The sequence below is a fragment of the Mus pahari genome, chromosome 14, assembly GCF_900095145.1.
Source record: "Mus pahari chromosome 14, PAHARI_EIJ_v1.1, whole genome shotgun sequence".
NCBI classification, from domain to species: Eukaryota; Metazoa; Chordata; class Mammalia; order Rodentia; family Muridae; genus Mus; species Mus pahari.
Genome location: NC_034603.1, coordinates 3958455 through 3983367, shown reverse-complemented (window position 1 = coordinate 3983367; position 24913 = coordinate 3958455). Strand labels below are relative to the sequence as shown.

The window sequence follows — 24913 nt, the reverse complement described above, 5'->3', positions numbered from 1 at the left end:
CTTGCACAGATACTCTATGTTAGACACACAATACTAAAATGTTGAAGGCAGGATCCTCATGTGAGAGGGAAGATGCAGCTTTTGTCCTGTGGGGCCTGGATGACCTCACTTAGGTTATTCGTTTCCAATTCCATGCATTTTCTTGCTAATTTCCTTGTTCTTTATAGCTGAGTAGTATACCATTGTGTATCTCATTTTCATTACCCAGTCATCAGTTGTTGGGCATCTATTCTGCCTCCCTTTCCTAGGTATTGTGGGCAGAGAAGCAATGAACAGAGATAAGCAGGCCTCCCTGTGATACCTTTGGGCACATCCCAGAAGTGCCATAGCTGAGTCATATGGTAGTGGTATTTTTAGCTTCCCAAGAAACTCCAGATTGATTTTCAAAGTTTAGTCCCTTTCTTTACCAGGGTGATTTATCTTTTTATTGATATGTAGGCAATCTTACAAATTCTCAATATATGCCCTTTATAAATCACCAACATCTCTACTTACAAAGATACTTACAATGTCTTTATTTTACTTACAATATCTCTACTTACACTGTGACATTTTTTTTTCTGGCTTTATAATAATGTATCCCACATGAACAAACGATACTTGCTAACAGGTGAGCAAAGTATATTCTTCATTTTTTAAGTTCAGAGCCCTCTGTGTCCTAGTTAGGAAGTATCAACTGCCTCAAGGCTGTGAATATATGCTTTTGTTTTCCAGAGGTGAGTACTCATCACCTCTAAATCTATAGTCCACTTACAACTGATTTTGTGAATGCCAGGAGACAGGTTGTCAAGACAGTTTTCCATCTGGATATCAAACTTCTCCAGCACAACTTATTACATATCAGAAATGGTTTCTCATAATTGCTTCACAGTCACCATCTTTTCCAAATCCAGCACTGCTTGAGTCTCCCAGACCATCTCATGGCCAATACAAATTTTAGGGTGATCTTAGCCGTTTGCACAGGGGTCTCCTGGTGGCTGCAGGGGGGCTGTGCTGATCCATCTAGCTGGAGGTTTGGAGACCTTCCACCTTCTTGGCTTTGTTCTTCAGACCTCTAACACTACCCACACAGAGCAGCCACCTTTAATTCTGCAGTGTGAGGGTACTGCATATCTTTCATTCGACCTGTTCTTAGACAATTAGTCTTTCTGATACCATTGCAAAAATGACATTAAGACCCTCTAATGTGTGTTGGTGAGACATAGAAAACCGTATTGATTTTTATAGGGCATTAACTTTGTGTCCAGTGAGCTTCAGAAACTGAGACTCTGAAAATCTGCTTGCAGATTATTTGGTTTGTTCTGTGTATGTGGTCATGTCCTCTGGGCATGAGGCCATTCACTTCTTTTTCTTTGTTACACAATCGTCTCCATGTTTTCTCTCCATTCATCCCTCACACTCCCTTCTTTCTTTCCTTCGTCTATTGTTTTGTTTTGTTTTGTTTTCATAGCTAGGACCAAGAAGAGAGATCATGATGGAGGCCGTCGACTTCACCTAGAAAATAGGCTTATGTTATCTCCTCATTAGCCACGAGCTTTGTTGTTTGTTTGTTTGTTTGTTTGTTGTTGTTGTTAAAGTTCTGTTTTGTCCTTGTGGGTCAAATGCTTTTAAGTCACAGACCAATTCTGAAGTCTACTAAGGGACTTTTCTTTATCTGAGAAAATGAAATGACTTCTCTCATTTATTCCGTAAATATGATGAATTACACTGTTAGTTCTGAACCAGTCTGTGTTAACTTGCTCATGTCGTAGCCTTCTGCATATGAGGAGAGACCCAGATTTCTCCCACTTGGGGGCTCTAAACAAACACATCGGGTTTTTAGAATGCTGTCAAATGCTGTCTATACTACAATATAGACATTGGATGCCCAGCCAAGTCTTGTATGCTAATTCTTGATCTCTAGGGTGTCATTACCGGAGGAGGCAGAACCTTAGGATAGGGCTAGTGCTAGGACTCAAGGTCATTCAGAATTGCTATTGAAGGTTGTTGTGAGACATAACCCCTCCATTGCTATCCTCACACCCACTCACTTTCCTTTGTGTTTCCTAGACAAATGGTGAGGAGTTTGGGTCTGCCATACCCTCCTGCTGTGATATGAGGCCTTGCTAAGGGCCTATAAGCAGGATCAATCAACCATGGACTGGAATTTCCCAAACTGTGAGCCAGAATACACCTTTCTTCTTTGTAAGGTGATAACCTTGGGCATTTTGAGATAACAACACGACTTAGAAAAAGGGAGTAAGCATAAAGACCATGGAGACAGCATATCATTGCATGAAACATGACAGCTTGCTCAGTGTCACTCTGGGAATGGAGACTTGGTCTCACTGGATTCCTTGGGCTCTGGTTGAAGGAACTTTTCTCCCTCGGGGACTCTTGAGGAAGTGCCATATGGGAGACATGTGCTTTTGGTCTGGAATTGTTCTCACGTTAACTAGCAGCCACTGCACTTGTATGCCAGTATGGCTAAGCAGGCAGGCCATGGTTCACATTTTATTTCCTTAAAGAAAGTTGCTTGATAATATTCTGGCAAAATGTTTTGGCATCAGAAAAGAAACTGGAAATCTGATTTTCTTTCCACTACAGGTCTCTAACTGGCTGATGTGGGGGGAATTCTTTTAAATCCATTAATTTTATTAGACTGTGTTTGGTTTTGACTTTCAAGGCACACTGTGTCCTTTCAAGACAGACTTTCAAACCATCTGCTATTTACGGAAATCTTTTGAATTATAGTAATCCTCTACACTATTATTTCTCTATCGGTATTTTAGTTTTCTTCCTTGGATTCATTCTATAACTGTTCAGAGAACTCTACCCAACTTCCATCCCTATTGGGTTTTTTTTTTTTTTAAGGTCTTTTTAGTTCTACAATAACTGCCTGTGAATTGAAAAATACCTTCTATCTTCCATTTCTTTTTAAGAGTCAATCAGTACAATTATTTGTCCTTGAATTCGATCTAGATTCATATATTTCAATTTTAAAAATCTCTTGTCTGGGGTTGGGAATGTAGTTCTGCGGTAGAGAGCTCAGCTACCACGCGAAAGCCTCTGACTTGAATCCCTAGCTTCATATTAATAAATTATTCTTCTTGTCTACGCATCTACAATTAAAGTATTGTTTGGTAGGGTTGGTGTTTAAAAATAAATTTTAGTTATGGAGGTAGATATGGACCTGCATCTACCTTAGGAAATTGTACCAAGAGTTCCATATATCCCACACCTCATTTCTCCAGGCAATAATGATCTATGACAGTGTCCATAAGAGGAATTAAGAGTAGTGCATGTACCACCACTAGTCACCATGGTTACACCATTCACTGCACCTCTCCTTAGTCTGTCCTCGAGCTTTTCAGTGTGAGCACTTTAGGAGACACCACACTCACATCACCTTGCCTCTGAGCTGCCTCTGGCCGCTACAGATTCTCTTATCTTCTTTGTGATAACTGCTCCACTTCTGAGTAGGGTTGCATTAGTTTACTCTCACTACAGCAAGGGCCTGAGGTAAGTAACAATGAGCCGAAAAGGTTACACCGCATCACAGTCCAGAGTTCACATTTCAGGACAGAGCAGTCCCACTGTTAGGTTTCTAAGGAGGGCGCTGCTTAGCGTTCCTTCTAGGCACCACCAGGAAGGCCTGGCTTGCTATAAAAGGGGCTGTTTGTCCCCTCCTCGAGCTCTCTGCCTCTGTCTGTCTGTCTGTCTGTCTCGCTCTCGCTCTCGCTCTCGCTCTCACTCTCACTCTCCTCTCTTCTCCCCCTGACCCCTTTCTTTCTCCTTCTCTCCCATTTCCCCTCCCCATCTCTCCACATGCTTCTGGCCAGCCTCTCCTCTCCTCTGCTCTCTCCTCTTCCCTCCCCTCCTCCCTCCTCCCCTCCCCTCCATCTTCCTCTGCTTCTACCCCCTTCTCAACTCCCCTTCCCATGTTCTGACTAAACTCTAGTCTACACTATACCTGTGAGACGGCTGGTCCCTTAGGGGTAAGGGATGCCTTAGCGTAGGCTCACCGAGATACGGCCTCCCACTTCACCACACCACGCTCTATATACTTGGCTTTTTATAAAACACAACAGGTGTAGCACTGCAGAAGAGCAAGCCAATCAACTCTTGAGTCAGGAAGTAGGGAGAAAAGGAGAGGAACTGTGGTCAGAAGTGCTTTGTTGAGCATTCTTGCAAGGTCCCAAAGGCCTCTTATGAGGTCGCATCTCCAAAAAGGTCCATCATCTCCCAGTGGAATATCCTGTGATGCAAATTTTAATACAAGGCTCTTTGAGGTCCACCTATCCAAACATAGCAAGGTGGATTTGAGTGTTTTTTAAATGTCTTTCATTAAATTTCGATGGATTTTTCATTTTGAAAATAAGATAATAGATTTTTAGAGAAAAGATCACAAATAAAATATTATTTTCTTTGCTACATATAAAGGTACAAACTAATTGAAAATAAGATAATAGACTTTTAGAGAAAAGATCACAAATAAAATATTATTTTCTTTGCTACATATAAAGGTACAAACTATCGGGATGACTCGTCACTGTTGATGCTAATCTTAATCATTGGGATGAGACAGGATGGTTCAGATTTCCTCTTGGTAAAGTACTGAATACCCAGCAATCTGTTCTTTTAAAGAAAGTCACTACAACCCCACAGCTGCGGAATGCAGAGATCTGGTCAACCTCATACAGGGTAGAGAATCTGTAAAGCAGATCACTTGGCCCCCCTCCTCTCGGATTTAATTATTTATGCGTATTGAAGTGAAATTTTCTGGTTTCTTTGGAGACTCAGTTGTGTCATGGGACTTTGTTCTGGAAACTGTCTTAGGAGAGGATGTTTTGCTGAGAATGGACATGTGGTGTTATTCTGGAAGTTGCCTTGTGTAAGGGCATGTGATGTTTTGCTAGAGCAGACCCTTGAGAGGACATGTGATGTTTGAAAAGTGTGTAAGTACAACATAACTGACAATGGATGATGCTCTGACATTGGTTTGCCTGGCCACTCTTTGCTGGTCTTCCTTGACTTTGTTGATGCTGGTCTTTGCTGACTCTGGCGTTGGTTCGTCTTGCCTTCTTCTCTGATCATCGCTTGTTGTGACTTCAGAAAAAGAAACACACCAAAGAACTTCTCATGATATTTGTGATATTCCAGTGGCTTCTTGTTGTTTCTGAGGACCCACGTTGATTGGCAGAGCCTTGCGGTTTCCTCTGGATTGAACTGCTGTTGCTGATTCATTAGCAATGTTTGTGAGTGTATCAAGCTACATCTGCTGATTCCTGTGAACTGAACGGTTTATATTCTGACAATGAAGACTGGAATCACCCCAAAGAATTATTTTTAGAAAGACTCATACCATCCTTTGCCATATTAACCTTTCCCTTCCACTACTTCTGGGGGGTGGTGGGCTAGAAGGGAAGTGTCTTAGTCAGGGTTTCTATTCCTGCACAAACATCATGACCAAGAAGCAAGTTGGGGAGGAAAGGGCTTATTTGGCTTACATTTCCACACTGCTTTTGATCACCAAAGGATGCAGGACTGGAACTCAAGCAGGTCAGAAAGCAGGAGCTGATGCAGAAGCCATGGAGGGATGTTCTTTACTGGCTTGCTTCCCCTGGCTTGCTGAGCCTGCTTTCTTATAGAATCCAAAACTACCAGCCCAGAGATGGTTCCACCCACAAGGGGTCTCCCCACCCTTGATCACTAATTGAGAAAATGCCCCACAGCTGGATCTCATGGAGGCACTTCCCCAACTAAAGCTCCTTTCTCTGTGATTACTCCAGCTGTGTCAAGTTGACACAAAGCTAGCCAGTACAGGAAGTTAGAGTTTTAAAATCCTTATTAAAGTAGGTTTTAAAAAATATAAGCCTACAGCATATGAGTGTTCTGTTTGCATGTATGCCTGCATGACAGAAGAAGGCATCAGATCCCAGTATAGATGGTTTCAAGGTACCATGTGGTTGCTAGGAATAGAACTCAGGACTTCTGAAAGAGAAGCTAGTGATCTTAACCACTGAGCCATTTCTCCACCTCCAAGCAGATAATTTTGAATTCTGGATAGGTTTCTCTTCTTACTGATATCTGGAAAACTTATAAATTTATTTTATATTTAGATTGCAATTTAATATTAATTCATTTATTGTGCTGTTCTAGTAATCTAAGTTTTGGTAATTAAGAGGTCTTTCAGTGTGTTCCTACCTCCTTTTGATATACCCCATGATTGTAGGGCATTTTGTGTGTGTGTGTGTGTGTGTGTGTGTGTGTGTAGAGTATATAAACACACACACACATATATATATATATGCATATATATATATATGCATATATATATACACACACACACACACACACACACATAGGCACATAGGAGATATGTATACTTTTAAGTATAGCATGATGCTGATTAGCACATGTAGATCAGAATGGAGAGATCTACTATCTCAGACATTTGTGTTGGGGTACTTAAATTCCTATTAGATATTTAGAAATAATCAATTCAATCTACTGTTGCCCCTTTTGTTTTCTTTTTTGCCTTTTGTCCCAAGCATATCCTTTACAACACAATATATGTCATGCTCCAGTCCTAGAATAAACTATTTCTCCAAGGGTCATTAATCCTATTGAGACTAGCTTCACACCCCAAGATCCAAGCTGGAGGCACACTCATTGCTACTATCCCTTTTCTATCCCTTGCTGATAGAAACTTTATATGCTAACTTCCATACAGGCATGTTTCAATGGCCATTTCGTGTAAATTCAACGACATTAACTGGAAAGTCCACACATTAGGTTAATCACGAGTTCATACCTATGTCCTTAACTATTCCATTTACTAAAGGTTCATTCTAACAGTCTCCATAGTTTGTCTCATACCACATATTTCAACAGTGAGACATGTGTCCCCACCACCCACCATTCATCATTCAATACCAGCGTACATGCCTAGTGGTTTATAAATTATTAATTTTTATCCCATGGGAAACAAATTTATCAACTAAAGCACAGCTCTTTTTCTGTGACTCCCTTTGGCTTCAATCTTACAGATTTTGTTCATTTCCGAGCTACCTACATCAGCATTAAAGTCCATCACTTTCAATGTGGTTGATACACACATTCATCAAACCTGCAGTCAATTCCAGTGATATTTTTTAATATGGCATTCATTAAAGTTTCACTTCTTGTGCTCTAAAGTTTAAGGGTTCTGACGAATGCTCAAGACTCACCATTTCAGAGTCATGTAACAACGCTTCACACATCCAGCCCCTGTTCTTATGTGCTCTGTATTCAACCTCCATTTTCTCTTCCTCAAGTCCCTAGCAACTCCTGACCTAGACTATACAATAAGACAGTATTTAGCTTCATAAAGAACCACTAAACTGTCTTCCCAAATGGGCAAACCTTAGAAGTTTTCTTCGGGAACAACTTGTTTGACCTGTTCATGTCTTTCTTTGGGGGTGAAGGCTGGGAGGCTAATTCTTTCTTTACTAGATTTTCAGGGATAAAGGAATTGTTTTCACCCATGATCCGAGGACACTCACGATTTGAGGGTCAGTAGTGGTGAAGAAGGCAGGGAAATGGGAGGGCCTCTGGCTGTGGAAGCAAAAGCACAAGGCTTGCTCGTGTCTCAACAGACCAACAATCAGGGAGAGATAGGCTTGAGATAAATGTAGGTCAGGCTATAGCTGCTAAGACCTGCACCTTTACCATTCAACCACTTCTTCTTGTTGGGTCACACCTTGGAAAGTTTCCAAGGCTCCCCTGAAACAGTGAAACCACTGGGAACCAAGTTTTCAACCACAAAAGCCCACAAGGAACATACCCCACTCAAACTATAACATATTCTTCCTAACTCCATGGCTCACAGCCAATTCCCAAGGCAAAATACACCAGTTGACTTCCAATGCTCCCATAGCCTTTAAAACTACCAACATTGTTTCAAAGTACCAAGTCTCTTCTGAGACTCAAAGCAATGTAGCTGTTAGCCCAAATAAAAATTAAAAAACAACACAACAGCAACAAAGTTACATCTTTCCAATACACGTTGACAAAGAGCAATTGTTCCCTCTCTGAGAGGGAAAAATGGAGGCATAAAAGAGCAGATGAGACTGCAGGATGAAAAGTCAGCAGGGCAAACCCCGAACCCTCCAGTAGAAGATACAAAGGTTCCCATGGTTTGTTATTCTGCATATGGATATTTTTAGTTTCCCAGTGCCATTTATTGAAAAGACTTCTCTCTTCACTAAACTTTGAAACGTCATCAGAAACTAGTTGATTGTACTCATGTGGGTGTATTCCTGGGCTACCCCACTGGCTTGTGCTGTATTATTTCCCCATTCTCATCTTGTCTTGATTACTGTGGCTTTGTAGTAAGGCATGGAACTGGGTCCTGTCATTCCGACAGCTGTTCTTCTTCATACCATATTGGCAGTATTCATTTTGAAATGTTTCTTTTGTTCCTAACTGCCTTCTTGGGTTCTTTATTCCTCTTGCTTCTTTCCATTCATGCTATCCCTGAGTTTTAAAAAAATTCTGGTTAGGTTATATTATTCAATGACTTTTCAGGATCTTCATTCTTACAGCTAGTCTTCCATGGTTGTCTAATTATAATTCATTTTTTATAGGTATTTTTTTTTGTGCAGTTTCATTGTTTCTGGGGAGGTTACTGTAGCTCATATTCTTTGTATTTTTCCAATTAAAACAGCTTTGCACACGGTGCAATATTAATCTTATTTCTTGCTGTTTCCTCCCTCCTGCCCCCTCCACTGTCAGCCTTTGCTGGCTTGGAATTCACTATGTAGAGCAGGCTGGCTCTGTCCCGCAGATGGAAGGGCAAGGGGAAGATACCTCACACCCAGATCCGGGCTTTCCCAGATCTGGCTCCTCCAGTAGCTTCTGGAACATTCAAGAAGGTCTCTTTCCCTCTCTGTTGATAAATATTTTAAAAATCTATCACTATAATCCTAGCCTTTCCTGGAGTGGGGAGACCAAAGTGGAGCAAGTCTTTGTCCCCATCTTAGCACAGTTCCTCTGGAGTTGTTATGAGAGGCAATGGAAATGTGACCTAGGGCAACTTCCCTTGGCCCTACTACTGTGTTTGACACTTTTTGTGTGTCGGTGACTATGTGCCTGACGTACACACTCTATGGAACTACTTATTGGCTTATGGCCTCAGAGGTGTCAGTCCACTGTGGCAGGAGAACCTGGCAGAACAGAGCACGATTTATAATCAGAACCTATCACGTCCTTATTAACACTCAGGAGATTCGCGTCCTAACCCCAATGGAGCATCTTCTCTGGATCAGAGGTTATTTATAAATATATAACTCAATTTACAAAGGTTTTGAAATGGTCTGCCTACAGATTTCTTATTGATTTTTAAAAATTATTTCTGTTGTTACAGGACGTGGCCCACCTGACTTCAGTCCTCCGACACTTAGCCAGTCTGCCTCTCAATTCCTGCCCTCTCTTTCATCCCTTCCCCTATTCCTCTCTCCTTTTATCCCCTCTACCCCCTTCTTTGCCTCTTTCTCCTCTCTCCCTACCTTACTCCCCCCCACCTCTGCCATACTGACGACTGAACGACTGAATGCAGGGCCTTGCATATGCTAGGGGCTCTCTACCTATGATTTACATCTCCAGCTGAGCCCTGCATTCTAATCAAGTGTGTAATGGTCTCACGCGTGCTTGCAAAGAATATTTTACAGTTGTTCCTGCAGTGTTCTCTGCACATCAATTAGATCAAGTTTACAAAAACTGTTATTAAAATATTTGTGTGTTAATAAATGTGCTTTTGTTTCTCAATTAATGAGAAGTAAATTTATTAATGAACTTGTTTATTCCTTTAGTTCTGTCAATATTTGCCTTACATATTTTCAGGCTAAGGCTTTAACCACATGAGGACTTGCTGCATATATTAATTGCATTTACTACTTTACCAGTATGAAATGTCCTGCTTTACACCAATCATGTTTCTGTCTTACAAGGACACTGTTTTATTCAGTGCATTCCTTTGGTGTTTTCTAAATACTGCTTCCTTCGTTTTGGTTGTCCTCCCTTTCCCCATCTTTATATCTAATTTTATTTTTAGAAAAAGCACAGAAGTATTGGGGTACAGGAGAGACAGCACAGTGATTGAGAGCAGGGGACCTGAGGTCAACACCCAGCACCTACATCAGGTTGCTCTCAATGGTCTCTACCTCCAGCTTATGGGGACACCCTGACATATGCACGCGCATAACAAATGTTTTTAAAGGACATAGGTATTGTGTATTTTTAGGTCTACTCTGCCACTCTGTGTTTTAATTGCTGGCTTGGACATCTGTGTACATTTCATCTTACACCTGCATTTGCATGCTGCACCTTACTACCAATCTTCTATCTGCCCCATTGGTTCTCCAGGATTTTTTCCCTTTTTTCCCTTCATTTGTATTAAACATGTATCTTGCCACATGCTTGCCCTTCTCCCCCTGCCTTGGCTATGGCATTGCATACTATGCTGTTCAGAGACTATGCCGCTGATTACAGCAAGCATCCTTGATTTAACAAGGCAATAAACATTAACACCATCGCCACTTTGTAGATGACTAAAGCATCGCTGATAATTTAAATTTTCCCCACTACTGTGTTGCTGTTGCTGTCCTCAGTTTCTTCAATCTGGATTAATCAATGGCATGTCCACATCACTCATGACAGGGACTCTCTGAGGAGACTGAGGGAATCACCTCAGGGAAGGGCCTTTCCATTTGTATCCCCTCCCTGGTTTCACTGAGCTTCATCCTTCTAGAACTTTCTGGACAGAACTGATAGCTAAGTCAGGTTTTGCATAAACAGTAGGAACAGTACTTCCAAACAACGGTCTGAGTTTTATGTCTTATCACCCCAAGGTCACAGCCTCGAGTGTAGTCGATGGCAGGGCACTTGGGAGGCACACGACAGGCTACCATCTCGAGGACTCCTCAGCTTTGGTACCGGTGAGATCTAGGATGGAGAATTCTTTCTTGGGGGAATGTCCTGGGTTTTAGATTTTTCAGAGATACTACTGGCCTCTACCCACTAGTTAGCACTCCACAGTTATAAAAGTCAAAAATGTCTCCAGATATCACCAAGAATCCTCTCGGGGGAAAATTTCAATCCCGGCTCAGATCTCCTGGTATAAAATAAAACTTCAAGTATTTTCAGTAAATAACCATTAGGTATCTACACTCTTTTCTTGTTCAGGGCTTTGAGAGTAGGAGGAGCTAAGAGATTCGGAACAGAATCGCTGTTCGGAAGAGAAACGGTTTGAAAAGTGGAAGTGAAGGGGATGGCTTCCAGCGATCACATGAAGGCCTGTGGGTGGGATATGCCTATAGCCTTGTCCTAAGTGTGGCAGGATTAACAGGTCCTGGGACCTTTAAAAGGAGGGACTGAGTGGGAGGTGCTTATGCAAGGGAGCGTGGCTTCTATAAGAGCTTGGAACTGATACGGGGAAGCACATTTGCTGCTCTGATAACAAGATTTTAGGAAAGAAAATATGAGCAAGCCTGGGCTCTCCTCCTCTCTGGCTTTGTGTCTCCGCCTCATGTAAGCCGTGATGTCATCCACCATGTCGTTAGCCCCCAAAACTATCGATCAAATCAACCTCTTTTTATGAAGTACCCAGCTTCAGGTGTCTTATTATGGCAACAGGAAATGACATCACATGGAGTGGCACCTGAGTCTGGGGTCCTTTCATGGAAGAACAGAAGAATCCCAAGACTTGAAACGTATGATTACCCTTCTCTTTCCCAGTGAGCCCCCAAGAAAATAAGCCAAGAATAAAGCACTCAGAATGGAAATTATCAAACTCCATTTACTTTTTAGGCTGTTTTAGAACAGAGACAATACAAAATTCCATTATGTAACACAGAGGCACGGGTTAGAGGACCCTGCAAGGCGCTACAGATGGCACAGCCACCATTCTTCTGTGGCTAATAGCAAATGCATTGCATTTTCCTATGTCGTGTCACTCAATGTGACTGAAAGCAGACTGCTTGACGAGAAAGCAGAGCAACAGCACTGAGGGTTCATCTCTCTCTCTCTCTCTCTCTCTCTCTCTCTCTCTCTCTCTCTTGAGCACACATGCACATGTGCACACACACTCATACAAACACACTCACTCATGCACACACACTCACGTGTACCTTCTTGCTGGCTCTGATGCTTATCAAATGACAGACATTTCCCATCTTCCCACCCAAGTATTCTCCAGCTCTCATGTCACACAAGTCTGACCGGTGACCTATCCTGTCCTAGAACTCAGGCACCTCTGCCAGTCTTTGCTGTATTTAGCCATGGCTATAGTACACCATACTGTCTAATACAGTGTGGCTGGTTACAGGCTGTAAGAATGGAGATGGTATATACTTCTCCCAGGTCTCACATGGAAACCTCCTGTAGCCAGTTCCATTTCCCCACTCACTGACTCGATACATTTGCACATTGCAACCCAGGATATAAAGATGGCGGTATCAGGCGTGGAAGAAGCCTGTCTCTGAGTGTATACTTGGAAGAGAGGCCCTGACAGGAATGTCATATTGAGTTTGTAGGAATTAGAAGTAAATTTCCATGTGCTAAGTCACTGAGATGTGAAGGTTTATCTAGTACCGCAGCTAACATTACCCACCTACTATACCAAAACAGACCAAGGGCTCAGCAAGTATAATCCCTTAGTTCCCCAGGCACGCATGGTATTTTGGCCTTGTTTACCTCTCCAAGCAAAGGCGCCTTTGCCAGAGTATTTCCCTGAGCCTTCCTGGACTTGGATGGGTATGAGAGAAACTATTTGCAGGGCCATTGGTAAAGCTCACACTTCATCTGGTGTCTGCAGCACAGGGCTATGAAAAGAGGGTGGGCTTTGATGTCAGACAGATGTGGCTGGGAATCTTACCCAGCCCTGACAACTCTTTGGCTTCAAATCCCCGGGCTTTTGTCTCTTCATCCACAAAATGAGGGTAATGATACCTCACTGTTGCTTGTTGTAATTTGGCAAAGAGGGTAGAATAAAAGAAGCCATCGCTTGTGAAACACACACACACAGTCCCTGGTGTCCCTGAAGCACTCTCTAATTCCCCCCAACAACCATGAAATTAACAAATTAACAATTTATTTACCCTTCTAATCAGAAAAACTAGGCAAGAGGGAGCTTTTCCACACTGGACCATGTGTTTATTTTTCTATGTAAATGTTGACTATTTCACAAAAACTATTTCACTATTTCAACAAATACTTCTGTTTTCTTTGGTCCAAAAAAAAAAAAAAAAGAGCACTTAAATTATAGGAATCTTGAAAAATCAAACTGTAAACAAAGACAACATAATTTTTAATAACTTTTTTTTCATAAGAGAAACAAATGTCATACTTTTACACTAGTGACAGCGAAAGCCACGCTGGAGTTTGATCCTGAAACAAACAATTGATCTCAGTGAGGCTAGGACCTTCCCCCATTGCCCTGTGACCTTGGATATAAGGACTTGGTGGAGAAAGGATGACACATCACAAAACAGGGAAGTTGGGTCAGGCAGTCCATTTCACCCAAGCAAGTCTATAAAAGAGCCTTGTCTCAAAGCAAGCGAGCTTTGGCAACAGCAACCGGGCGCCTATGCAGAGCGGTGCTTCTCAGGTAAGCTGGCAGAGCAATGATCTGTTGCAGTCCCAACCCCAGTACAGAAGGAAGCTGAAAGTCAGGGCAGCGGTGCTGCGGGGGAGGCACAGATGAGAGGCCGCCCACCACCGGCATGACTAAGTGCTCTTGGGGACAATCCCCACTCAGAGGGCAGAAAGCAAATATCCAGATGTTATGAGCTGTCAGACGTGATTAACTGAGGAAAGGTGAAGCTGCCCACTTAACCATCCGAGCAACCTTCCTCATCGGACCGACCCCAGATTCTCTGCAAAAGCATTCACGGGCGAAATAAATGGAGGCTCCGCCCAACTCCAGCGTTTGCTGCCCACCCTCCATCAAGTCAGAACAGGGGCCTATTTTAAACCGGTGGCAACGTGTTCTCTCGTGGAAACGTGTGGGTTTCCTGAGACAGGCTGGCGCTCAGAGAAGCAGGCACGCGGAAGGCTGCGCCCACTCCCCCATCCTTCCTCTCCCACAAGAGTACAAGCAGGAGTCCCAGGAGGAGCAGGGGAGGAACTGCTGCCATCTTCCATGGCATTAGCTCACTCCTCTGGGAAAGGAGAAGCTGAGGTCAGGATAGGAGTGGCCCCATGTAAAGAAACCAATGGATACTGGGAAGAGGAAACCAAGCCTCAGATGCTGGCCCCTGCATCTTCTCTAGAACCTAGAACAGGAGTTTAAACGGATCTTAGTGTCTTATTAACATACTTCAAAGCAACTTTAAATGTAGCAGAAAATATTTCTTCCAACACTGGAGACTTGCTTTTACCAAGGTCTCAAAACCAATTTACAAATCAAAACAAAAAAAATTCAGAAAACTTTTTTTTTTTTTTTTTTGGACACCAGGTTGTGTTTGACTTACAGTCGCTCCAGCTGCTTCAGATCCTGGAAGGCGCCTCTCTCGATGACGCTGACCTGATTGTCTTCCAGATGCCTAGAATCAGAAAGGCAGCCAAGGTCAAGGACCTAATAGGGATAGGGGTCCTCATGGGGGGCACTAGGCTGTGCACTCATATCACATACTCCCTCCTAGGACCCCCTAGGAGGATTCAATTGGAATCACTCTGATGGGACAAAATAACTCACATCCCAATGTAGTGTCACGGTAACCAGGGATTCAACACCCGCACACGTCTACCTGACAGATTGGCTTCCATGTCTCTATTTTAAGAATGTTACCAGCAAATGTCCCCCAGAGCACTGCAGAATCATGCACAGAAACGGAAGGGGCAAAGCTGCTCTTTGGAAAAAACATGCAGATTCAATACCTCTTCTTTTGGAGCTCCTCCCCCAAGGATTCCAAAATACTTCACTGAAAAAGGCTTTCCCTGTTCAACCTCAAGGATGGAGTCACTGTGAGACAGCACAGTGGCTAAGACATCTAGTCTGAACCCAGGGATTCCCAATGTAGGGCCAGGCTCATCCCAACCTCCTAAAGATGTTCACAAAAACTGTTCCTATACAGGCTACATCTTTGCTGAACCTTAAGTTCTCCCAGTAGGTGATTAAAACTCTTAAACACTCTGCATGAATTTGATCCATGCATACCGCATACCTTAAGAGTTGATGATACAATGAAACATTTGTTTCCCTGACTTAAAAAAAAAAAAAAAAGGCAGATTAAAATGGATTAGTAACTAATCATTAGCTGAACAGCAGGGACAACTGCAAAGATGATGTGTGAATTTTGAGTGGGGAAGGGGCCAAGAAATGACAGGGACTGCTTTTTGGGACGTGCTGTTGTGGTCGGAGGTTGTTTGTAGAAAGGAGGAAGGAACGGTCCCAGTTCTCCTTGGGAATGGGGGAAGCATGGCCTAGGCTAGGGTTCATCTTTCCTCCAAAACAGACCTTCCATGATGGCCCCACCTCTTGGAATGTCCTAACCTTCAGCATGTTTTAAGCTTAAGGCTCAACCTTTGTGCTTCATTTCCTCATCTCTTCCCAAGGAATAAAGGACAGACCCCGTCTTCCTCATACTCCCGGACCCAGCACGGTGACCTACCATAACAGCCTACCGAATCAGAAGCACGGCATGGGCCTAGCACACACTGGTCTCCCATAAAGGAAAAGGTGGATCAACAATGTGAGGTTTCTATCAGGGCACGGAGGAGTAATTTGTTGGCACAAGTATTTAAACACATTTGTGTTTATAAATGTTAACTGGTCAGAAGGGCCATTCTATTGGTCAGACTCTTCCACTCGTCAGAGCTCCACTTATGTGACTTCTGTCTCGTGGAGGCCAGCTCCTTCCAGGCCACTTGCTTAACAGATATAAACATAGTAGCTATGAATTTGCCCAAGGGGAATCACATAGCTAATGAGAGGATTTCAGGCCCCCAGTATACTTTAGGATAATGGCTTCCAACCTCCCTGATGCTGCTTCAACCCTTTAGTAGGTACCCCATTTTGTGGTGACTTCCTTTTTTTTTTTTTTTTTTTTTGGTTTTTTGAGACAGGGTTTCTCTGTATAGCCCTGGCTGTCCTGGAACTCACTCTGTAGACCAGGCTGGCCTCNTTGGTTTTTTGAGACAGGGTTTCTCTGTATAGCCCTGGCTGTCCTGGAACTCACTCTGTAGACCAGGCTGGCCTCGAACTCAGAAATCCGCCTGCCAATGCTTCCCAAGTGCTGGGATTAAAGGCGCGCGCCACCACACCCGGCTTGTGGTGACTTCTAATTATAAAATTATTTTTGTTGTTACATCATAAGGAAATTTTGCTATTGTTCTGGATCATAATATAAGTATACAATGTTTTCCAATGGTCTTAGGAGACTCCTGTGAAAGAGGCTTTCAACTCCCAAAGGGGTTGCAATCCAAGGCTGAGAACCACTGCTTTAGGATCTATTCCTTACTTCTATTATTATTAATTATTATTATTGTTGTTGTTGTTTAATTTACTTGATTACTTTACTACTGATGGAAGCTTCCCCTCTCCCCTCCCCCTCCAGTCTCTCCCTCTTACCCCCCTTCCCCTCACCCACCCCTCCTTCCCTTCTCCTCAGGAAAAGAGAGGCCTCCTGTGGATATCAACCAGCCTTAGCATATCAAGCTGCAGTAAGACCAGGCGCATCCTCTTCTACTGAGGCAGCCCAGTTAGGGGAGAGGGATCCAAAGGCAGGCAATGCAGTCAGAGATAACCCCTGATCCTGCTTTAGGGGCTTCACACGAAGATACAGCTACAGAACTGCTACATACGTGCAGGGCTGCCTTGCCTCTTACTAGATGGTAGTACTGTATTGGGCTAGTTACTCATCATCTCTAAGACTCGGTTTCCTCATTTTTAAAATACATCTGTGAAATAAGACACCACACAAGGGCTTGTAAGAATAAAAACGGAGTAATAGATCGTCAAACCTGGTGAAGTCATAGTTTTTTTTATTTTTAATGATTTGCAATTTTTAATGACTGTTCCTTCCCTTCATTCTGCCATATGGCAAGGAGGCCTCGGGAAGCTAATAGACTTTTATTAGCACATTTACTAAACAGGGTGTCAGTTCAATACCAGTGTCTGGGGGCAGGGGGGCGCTGCTCAGCCAGACTTTAATAATCAATCAACCAACCAGAGCTCACTGTCATTATTCTCCAGTTAGGACAAGGACTAAGTCTTAGGGTGAGTACCAACCTCTGCGTGTTTGGAGGAGCCTAACTCTGGCCTCCTATAATGCATCTCTCAGTTTTGTATTCATTATGCAAACACTGTTAGTTTCTTTCAAGGCATGGAGATGTGCCAACACATGCACATGAGATTTCTGTCCCTGCCCCACCTCGCTCAGGTCCTGGGGAGTTAACTTGCAGTGGCTTTCCCTAAGAGCTTCTTGGCCACTACTTGCTGCTGGAGCAGGGAACAGTAGGAGTGGGACTGGGAGATTTTCCTTTCTACCTCATGACCAAACCACTCCAGGGTGCCTGTGTCCCTGTTGCCAGGTAGTCCTGCTCTCTCTGGCCTCTGAGATCCAGTTGCTCCCATTGCTCCCCCAAGGCCTCTAGGCATTCATAAATGGCTCTGTCATCACTCGCCTGAGGGACTGCACCATCTCTTCCTGATTCTCTCATGCCATCCATACCTCTGCAAATGTTTGGTCTCCTCATCTGCCCCCTGGAGCATCCTCTCGTTCCTTCTGGGAAAGTATCCAGGATCCTTTTCAGAACAACTTCCTAGACTCATCAAAGTCCAGGCTCATGCTTGGCATGTAAAGGTTCAATAAATACCCCCAATAAACCAAAATGTCTGCCAACGGATCTCAAGCACCACAAGCTAAGGACATGTAAGGAAACTTGGTTCCGGCCTGGTTTAGTAGCCAGGTGCAGGAGGAGGATGTGGGACTAAGGTCAGGCTGGGTTCTAGGTTCCCACAAGGGCTGCCCATGGCTGGTGTCTGTTCTGAGTTAGGGGGACACAGACTGTGTTCATTTTCTTTGGTTCTTTGGTGCCTTCTGCTCCCCCTTCTTCTACAGTAGATTAGAATCGGAAATGGTCTTCATGTGATGATGGCAGAGGTAGAGTTTAACTCTTTTATTAACCCCATTTGGGATGGAGCTGGCTCCCACATTGTGAACACAGTCCTTAAATGGATTACTAAGAAGGAGGATGTAATTGATAGCAACAGAGGAGCCTTTCCTCAGCTCCCGACCTGTGGGGGAGAGGTGACTGTCGTAGGCAACTCCCACACCTCGGTTTCACTTAGGGAAACTCGCCCTGGGATGAGAGTGAAGCTCACGGTCTCTGGTCGTGTTTACCCATTCACCTGTACCACATTAGCAGATAGAAAGCATTCTGCATAAGGGGGGGGGGGGAGGGAGGCAAGCTCAAGTGATTCAAGACTATGAGTCTTTTATTGCTCCACCATAAATTGTAAATAAGAAACAGACTGGGGGAATATGCCAGGATGTGATGAAAGCTTTTCAAAAAACTAAAAAGGGGTTCTATAAGTTACTTAGCCGAGAAGAATGGATGGAGGGAAAATAACGTTTAAAACGTTTGGATATTTTATTGGTGTCTGAAGGCCTCTCGGCTATCCCACCTGGCAGGTTGCTTTCATTGAGTTAAAGAGCCACTTGAAAGGGGCTGTCTTTGAGCTGATAAGGCAGATAATGAAACAGATATATTAATAGTCGATAAAGAATGGGTAAAGGCATTTTGGCACTGCTTATCAAAATAGAAGAATGCAGCAATTAACTGGAAAGATAAACTGTAGTCAGAGGGACATTGTGGATTACTCTGAAGACTAATGTCATCTTTTGTGATTATTTTAAAAGTTTCTATTTGTAGGGAGCAGATATGGAAATTGGAATTTTTATTAGTCTCTCTGATGCAGCAGTAAGAAAAATCAAAGGGTTATTTTTGACTCAGTTAGAAAATGAAGCATTAGGTGAATTTTGACTTGTATGAGAAAAACATGTCTTACAGACACAAGCGGAAGAAACGGTGGGGGAGGGAACCACAGAGCAAAAATCTAAACACAGTTTTGCTTTTTAAATCAGCAAATGACCTGGAAACAGGAGTCTCGCGCTCCTCTTTTTAAATACAAAGTGCCTTAAACGTAACCAAGGGATTCCCTGACACTTAAGCCAAACCTCCATTCTGATGGGCATGGACTTTATCAGATGGGCTGCTCATCTGACATACACACAGGCGCTCAAGAAAGGCTCAGCTCAAGGTAGATCTTCCCTCGGAGGATGATGAGAGGAGAGTGCTCGGGATCAATGAAGGGAGAACGCGAACGCGTCTGTGCAGAGAGCATCTGATAGCTGGAGGCCCAGCAGTCAGACTCCTGCATCCTTGTGCGCTGGCCCAGAGGAACACAAAGGTAATGTTCTACACCCCAAAGCTACATGTCCTTCCCCTCCCCCTCCTCAAGAACCCATGCATCAGAGATGAATATTTCCCCCTCCTTCCTCTTCCCATCCTCGTCCTGCATGAGCACAGAAATACTGCATGCAGGTTAGAAGGCAAACCACTCGAATTCTAGTTCCAATTCTTCTTGTCCCTTATTCTGGGGAGCTGAGATTTCTTAATCCCATACTGTTTCCTCTCCTGCAAAGAGGGGTTCATAAGAGCGCCACCTGCCCATGCTCTGTTACAAGACCCCGAACCAGGTCCATGCTAAATACCATTATCATGATGAATGGCTTTATTAGGAACACTTCTCAAACTAGATATCAACATTACCAAAGGCCTGCATCACAACTGACAGGTAGCAAACGCTGTGTGTGGGAAAGACAATAAAGTCCCAAACACTCATGGATAACTCGAACTGAGAAGGACTTTCAAGTTGTCACCCCCTGTGCTGCCGAAGGGAAACTGAGGCCCAAGGAGGTACAGAGACTTCCCCAAAGTAACGTGAGCAAATAATCCCAAATCGAAACAGAAGCAGAGATGCTTCTTGTCCCAGTGATAAATTCACCCTGCTCTGTCGAGCTGTGAAACAGGGATTTGGAGGGTTAGGGGTGTGAGGGGGCTGAGAAACTGAATCAGGAGTTCAGAGTTACTTGCTGCTCTTGTAGAAGACCCCAGCTCAGTTCCCAGCACCAGCAAGGCAGCTCGCAACCATGTATAACTCAAGTCCCAGGGTATCTGTGCCCTCTTCTGACCCCCGAGGGTTCCGAGCACACATATGGTGCACATACATTCACGCAAGCAAAGCACTCATACATGTCAAGCGAAATGCATCTAAAAGAAGTCTTTATTTAAGGGAGGTAGCTGTAAGTGTCACTAGAGATGGGCTAAGCCATGATTGCATAATACCAAAGTTAGGGTCAAGCTCCTCTGTCACAATGCCTTGGACTTGTCAGTGAACACATCTTCATACCACACAAATACCTAGGGATGGGTGAAATTCTTCAATATTCAGACAGGAAAACCTGCTTCTCTTGCCCTCCTATTTCATCACTGCCTTTCCCCAACTCAGCTACCTGTGTGCACAGCTGTGAAGGGTCAGCAAGGCCTCTGCCCTTGCCTGGTCTTCTCCACCCCTTCCCACCGTCGCACTCCCCCATCCCCTGCCTCTGCATTAAGCAGCAAGATAAATAACATCTGTCCAGATTGCTCTTTTAATGCACAAGCTGGAGAAGGAATTATAATCTCTATGGAAGGGAAGCGCGGTTAGTCAAGCCTCCATTGCTGTCATCCAGGAAGCAGGGCATGTTGACTTAATTCATTTATTGCCTTCTGGTTTTCCTGTCACTGGAACCTGGTTCTTCTATCGATCTTGCCCAGCCAGCAGCATCCAGCCATACAATTTGATATCTGTGAACACTTGGTACAATAATGAAGAGCTTTCTGCAACAGACACATGGATGGATTCCTGTGGCCCAGAGCTTGGGAATGTGATGTCAGGGCAGTACAACATTTTCACAGGCTGAAGAGCTGAAAATGAAAATCTCGTTGGCGCACCATCTGCTACTTACAAGACTCGAAGATTCTTCAGGCCGGCGAAGTCCATTTTGGTGATCCTGGTGATGTTATTTCTGTCCAGGTCACTGCAATGGAAAGAAAATTCAGGTCAGATTTGTGCAGGTTACACTTACAGTCTATGCAAGGCAGACTGGCTTGGACTGGGGGGGGGGATGCTGCCTGTCAGGGGGAAGGCAATTCCAATGATTAATGATATCCCCTGAGCATGTCCAACTAACCTTAAGGAAATTGTATGGAATAAGCCATTCATTATGTATGTAGTGGAGCCCAGTTCTGCTTAACTGCCTGTCTTCTGTGGTCCCTTCTTCAAGTAACAAACATACCTCTCAATGTCCCTGCCCCCCTCCCTCAATTTTCAGATTAACTTATGCAAGTAGAGCTGAGGCCTCCTCAGAATTCTGGGGGTTCCAGGGAGGACCAACTGACCCAAGGCAGGCTTTTAAGAGGTTTTAATCCCTCCCATTGTCTCAGAAATGCATGCATGATTCAAAGAATAACTTTCTATTCACTGGAGTAGCAAAGCAGCTCAGGGGTAAGAGAAGCCATCTTGCTTGCACTAGGGACAGCATTCTAGACCCAGAAGGCGCAAAGGAACATTCTTCATGGTGTCCCATTAGCATTTGGATCTGCTCACACCTGAAACCAGGTCCCTCTGTATTTGGCCATTTTGTGAGCCAGTGTATCCCATCTCCTCTATATTTGGGTGTAAACCAGTTCGGAGCTACCAGACGCCATCCTGCCTCCACGAAAGGACAGTATTCCAGACCCAGCAGATGAAAGACGCTATTCTACTTCTATTACTTGAAACCAAAAGAATTGTCATGGGCTTTGGTCCATAACTACATAGACACAAACAGACAACACCGCCTTGTCTAATAGACAACAAAACTTGTACAGTTTCCATCTATTTCGTAAATCTATCGAGTTTAATGTCCTAACGGGTGCCAACACAGCCGAGCTTGTGCCTAGTTCGAAGTAAAGGCTATTTCTACACAGTAGGCAAAGACAGCTTCATGGATGGATTCCTGCCTCAACCTGGAAGTTGAGGAGCATTTGTCAAGGTAGAGCCGAAAGCTCAATGTGGCAGTTACCAGGGTGAGGAAGGAGGCGCTGTGGGTGATAGGGAGCCAAGGTCAAAGGGGAACTGAAGTTAGGGAGGAACCTGTGAACGACTAGATATTCTGTATTCCCACAAATCATCTTAGATGAAAAAAACGGGAAACCATAAATAATGTTACAATTCTTAACACTGGATGCTGAGCCACAAATCCCCACACACTATGCCCCTCCTGATGAGGAGATTTCTAGGGTTTGGCAAATCGACAGGATATGTACTATCCCAAATCACTCTATGGATAGAATCTGCTTCCAAAGATACGCTGTTGCCTGCTTTCATGATGATACAAACATCAGAGTGCACATGCACACACACACACACACACACACACACACACACACACAGGTTTACCCTCTATGGTGTCACACAGGGGTATAATCTTATGAGGACAGTGATATACGAGTATGTTGTTAACCAAGGCATCAGGAGAAGCTACCTGGGTAACCAAGAGTCACCTATATAACAACAGACCCCAGGAAGACCTGTGAGGTATATGCTTGCAATGGAAGACCAGGAGAGCAGTTTCCACTTTTTGTTCTTTGTGTAAGGAAGAATCAAGTCTGGAGAGGGATTACCCTTATGATATCAGAAATGACAGTGAAAGAAAAACCAGGCATGTCCTTGGGTAACCTCACCTAGACTCCCCTTCCCTCGCTTCAGTTTGCCTTACAGCCATTCAAACTGTTTCTTAGTTTGTGATGTAGGAACACCCCAGTTCATCTTTGCTAACTCTGCAGGGTGTTGGTGAAGAGAAGACCCAAGGCACACAGAGAATAGAGGCTCAGACATTGGTGGATAGCTGCGATCCTGCAACCTCTCAAGCATCATGGGCTCTCCTCCACTCCTTCTGGGATCGAGAGACCCGCAGGGACCTTGACAACTGGGGATACGACAAAGCAGCTAAGGGTTTAATTACCAGGACACATCGTGGGACTGCAGCAGCTCATGTTGCCAGCTGTGGCACTGATATTCTCAATTAATATTTCATTATGAGAAAGAATGCAGTGTGGCCCAGAGGTGCTAAGGACATGGTGGGGTGGGGTATATTGTGGGGGCCCTCACACACAGTCCTGGAGTTGAATTCCTTGCCCACCCACCTGCTGAGTGGGCTAATAACTAAGGATCAGGATGGCATGCATGACCTTAAGAGATGTTTTTGAGGATTAATTGAGATGCTCTGTGCTCACAGCGCATACCTACCACCTAGTAAATCCTCAGTCTCAGCCTGTGGGAGTACCCTAACTAGCTGAAGTACAACTCCTACCTACACACACTGTGAGATTTCAGTCGACCAAAAGAAACCAGGTACCCCATTCCCCAGGCAATGTGTCTTAAGCCGTTAACTTTGTGGTGAATCTATCGCATACACTAAAAGTGTGGAACAAAGAAGGAGAAAAAGATACCTACTGAATATTTAATTCTCCACTAAGAGTGGAATCCATCCCCGTGGCTCTCCGTGGCTGATGCTCTGAGACCCTCAGTCCTGCCACTATAGGCAAGGGTGGCTCAAGAAGAGAAGGCATTCTGGGGTTGAGGTAAGCAATGGTCCTTCTCTTATTCTCAGCCCAGTAAAGACGACTTAACCCAGGATGTCCACTGCTCCAGGTGGAGCATAGGGAAGCATGCCAGTCACTATGACACTACATCACTCCACTTACGGAACACTGGCAGGCTAGTGAATTGTCCATCGAAGCATCGTGGTAAACGCACGAACTACATTTCCAAGATTTCCTCGAGTGTGACCATGTGACCAAATTCACAGTCCTGAACAGGGGTCAAAATAATGCAAGGTGCTTTCTGGGTGGAGCCATAAATTCCCAGCCCAGTGTTCCACACCCATCTTTAGCCTGGATTCAGAAAAAAGTGGAGGACTCTTGAGGTGACATATGATCTGAGCCCATGTCCCTGAGTGACTGCATGGGACAGAGATGCCTGCATTGCCTCATGGTTTACACTCATCAGACTCAGACATATTCCAGAAATAACTTCAAAGCCACACAAATCCAGGGACCGTTTGTCACAGCAGTGTGTTGTCAGATGCGATGTCCAAACTTTATATCCATTGTGGTTTTCTTCTAGTCTTTCTAACAATGGTTTCCATCAACAGATGAATGTCTATAGATGAACCTTCCCAAGAACTGCTGTCTTCTGAGCCCACATTAGGCACTACATGCTAAACACTTAGTGTATGTCTCTCATCCGTCCATCATTGTTTATTATCTCACTTTTCACACAAGGAGGCTTAGTCTCCTCCTCCACTCTTCAAAAGATTTTTACCCAGAAAGAAACTTGATCATGAGGTCATATGGCAGGAAGTAAAAGCATTGGAACCTAGATTACTTTTATACAGAGGCCGTGCATGTGCATGTACACACTGACATACAAATGTGCCTATAAAGTCAGAAGTCAATGTCAAATGTCTTCCTTTGTTCTCCACCTTAGTTTGTTTTTCTATCAGTCTTGAGCTCAGCTATTGGCTAGACTGTCTTGCCAACGAGCACCCAGGATTCTTCTCTCACCATCTCTGGGTCCTGGGGTTACAGACGAACACCATGGTGCCTGGACTTCTGTATGTGTGCTGGGATCAGGAGGCAGGGCCTCCTGTCTGCCTAGCAAGCGCTTTACACAATGATCCACTTCCCTGGCCCTATAGGCCAGGGCACTTTTAGCCATCACATCCCAGTGCACACTGACCACGAGTTTAAACAGATTTGCAATGTGTAAAGTTATCTACTAGGCAGTGGGAGGGGGGGA

General features: G+C 44.0%; 1 protein-coding gene across 1 annotated transcript in view; it reads right to left on the bottom strand.

Moving 5' to 3' along the window:
* The window catches only part of Slit3 (slit guidance ligand 3), a 582461-nt gene that overhangs the window by 512042 nt on the left and 45506 nt on the right, over positions 1 to 24913 (bottom strand). The window contains exons 2-3 of the mRNA XM_021213834.2: positions 21036 to 21107; positions 14493 to 14564 (exon numbers count right to left, since the gene is read on the bottom strand). Of these exons, the coding sequence (XP_021069493.1) occupies positions 14493 to 14564; positions 21036 to 21107 (144 nt within the window). The remainder of the gene's footprint in view (positions 1 to 14492; positions 14565 to 21035; positions 21108 to 24913) is intronic.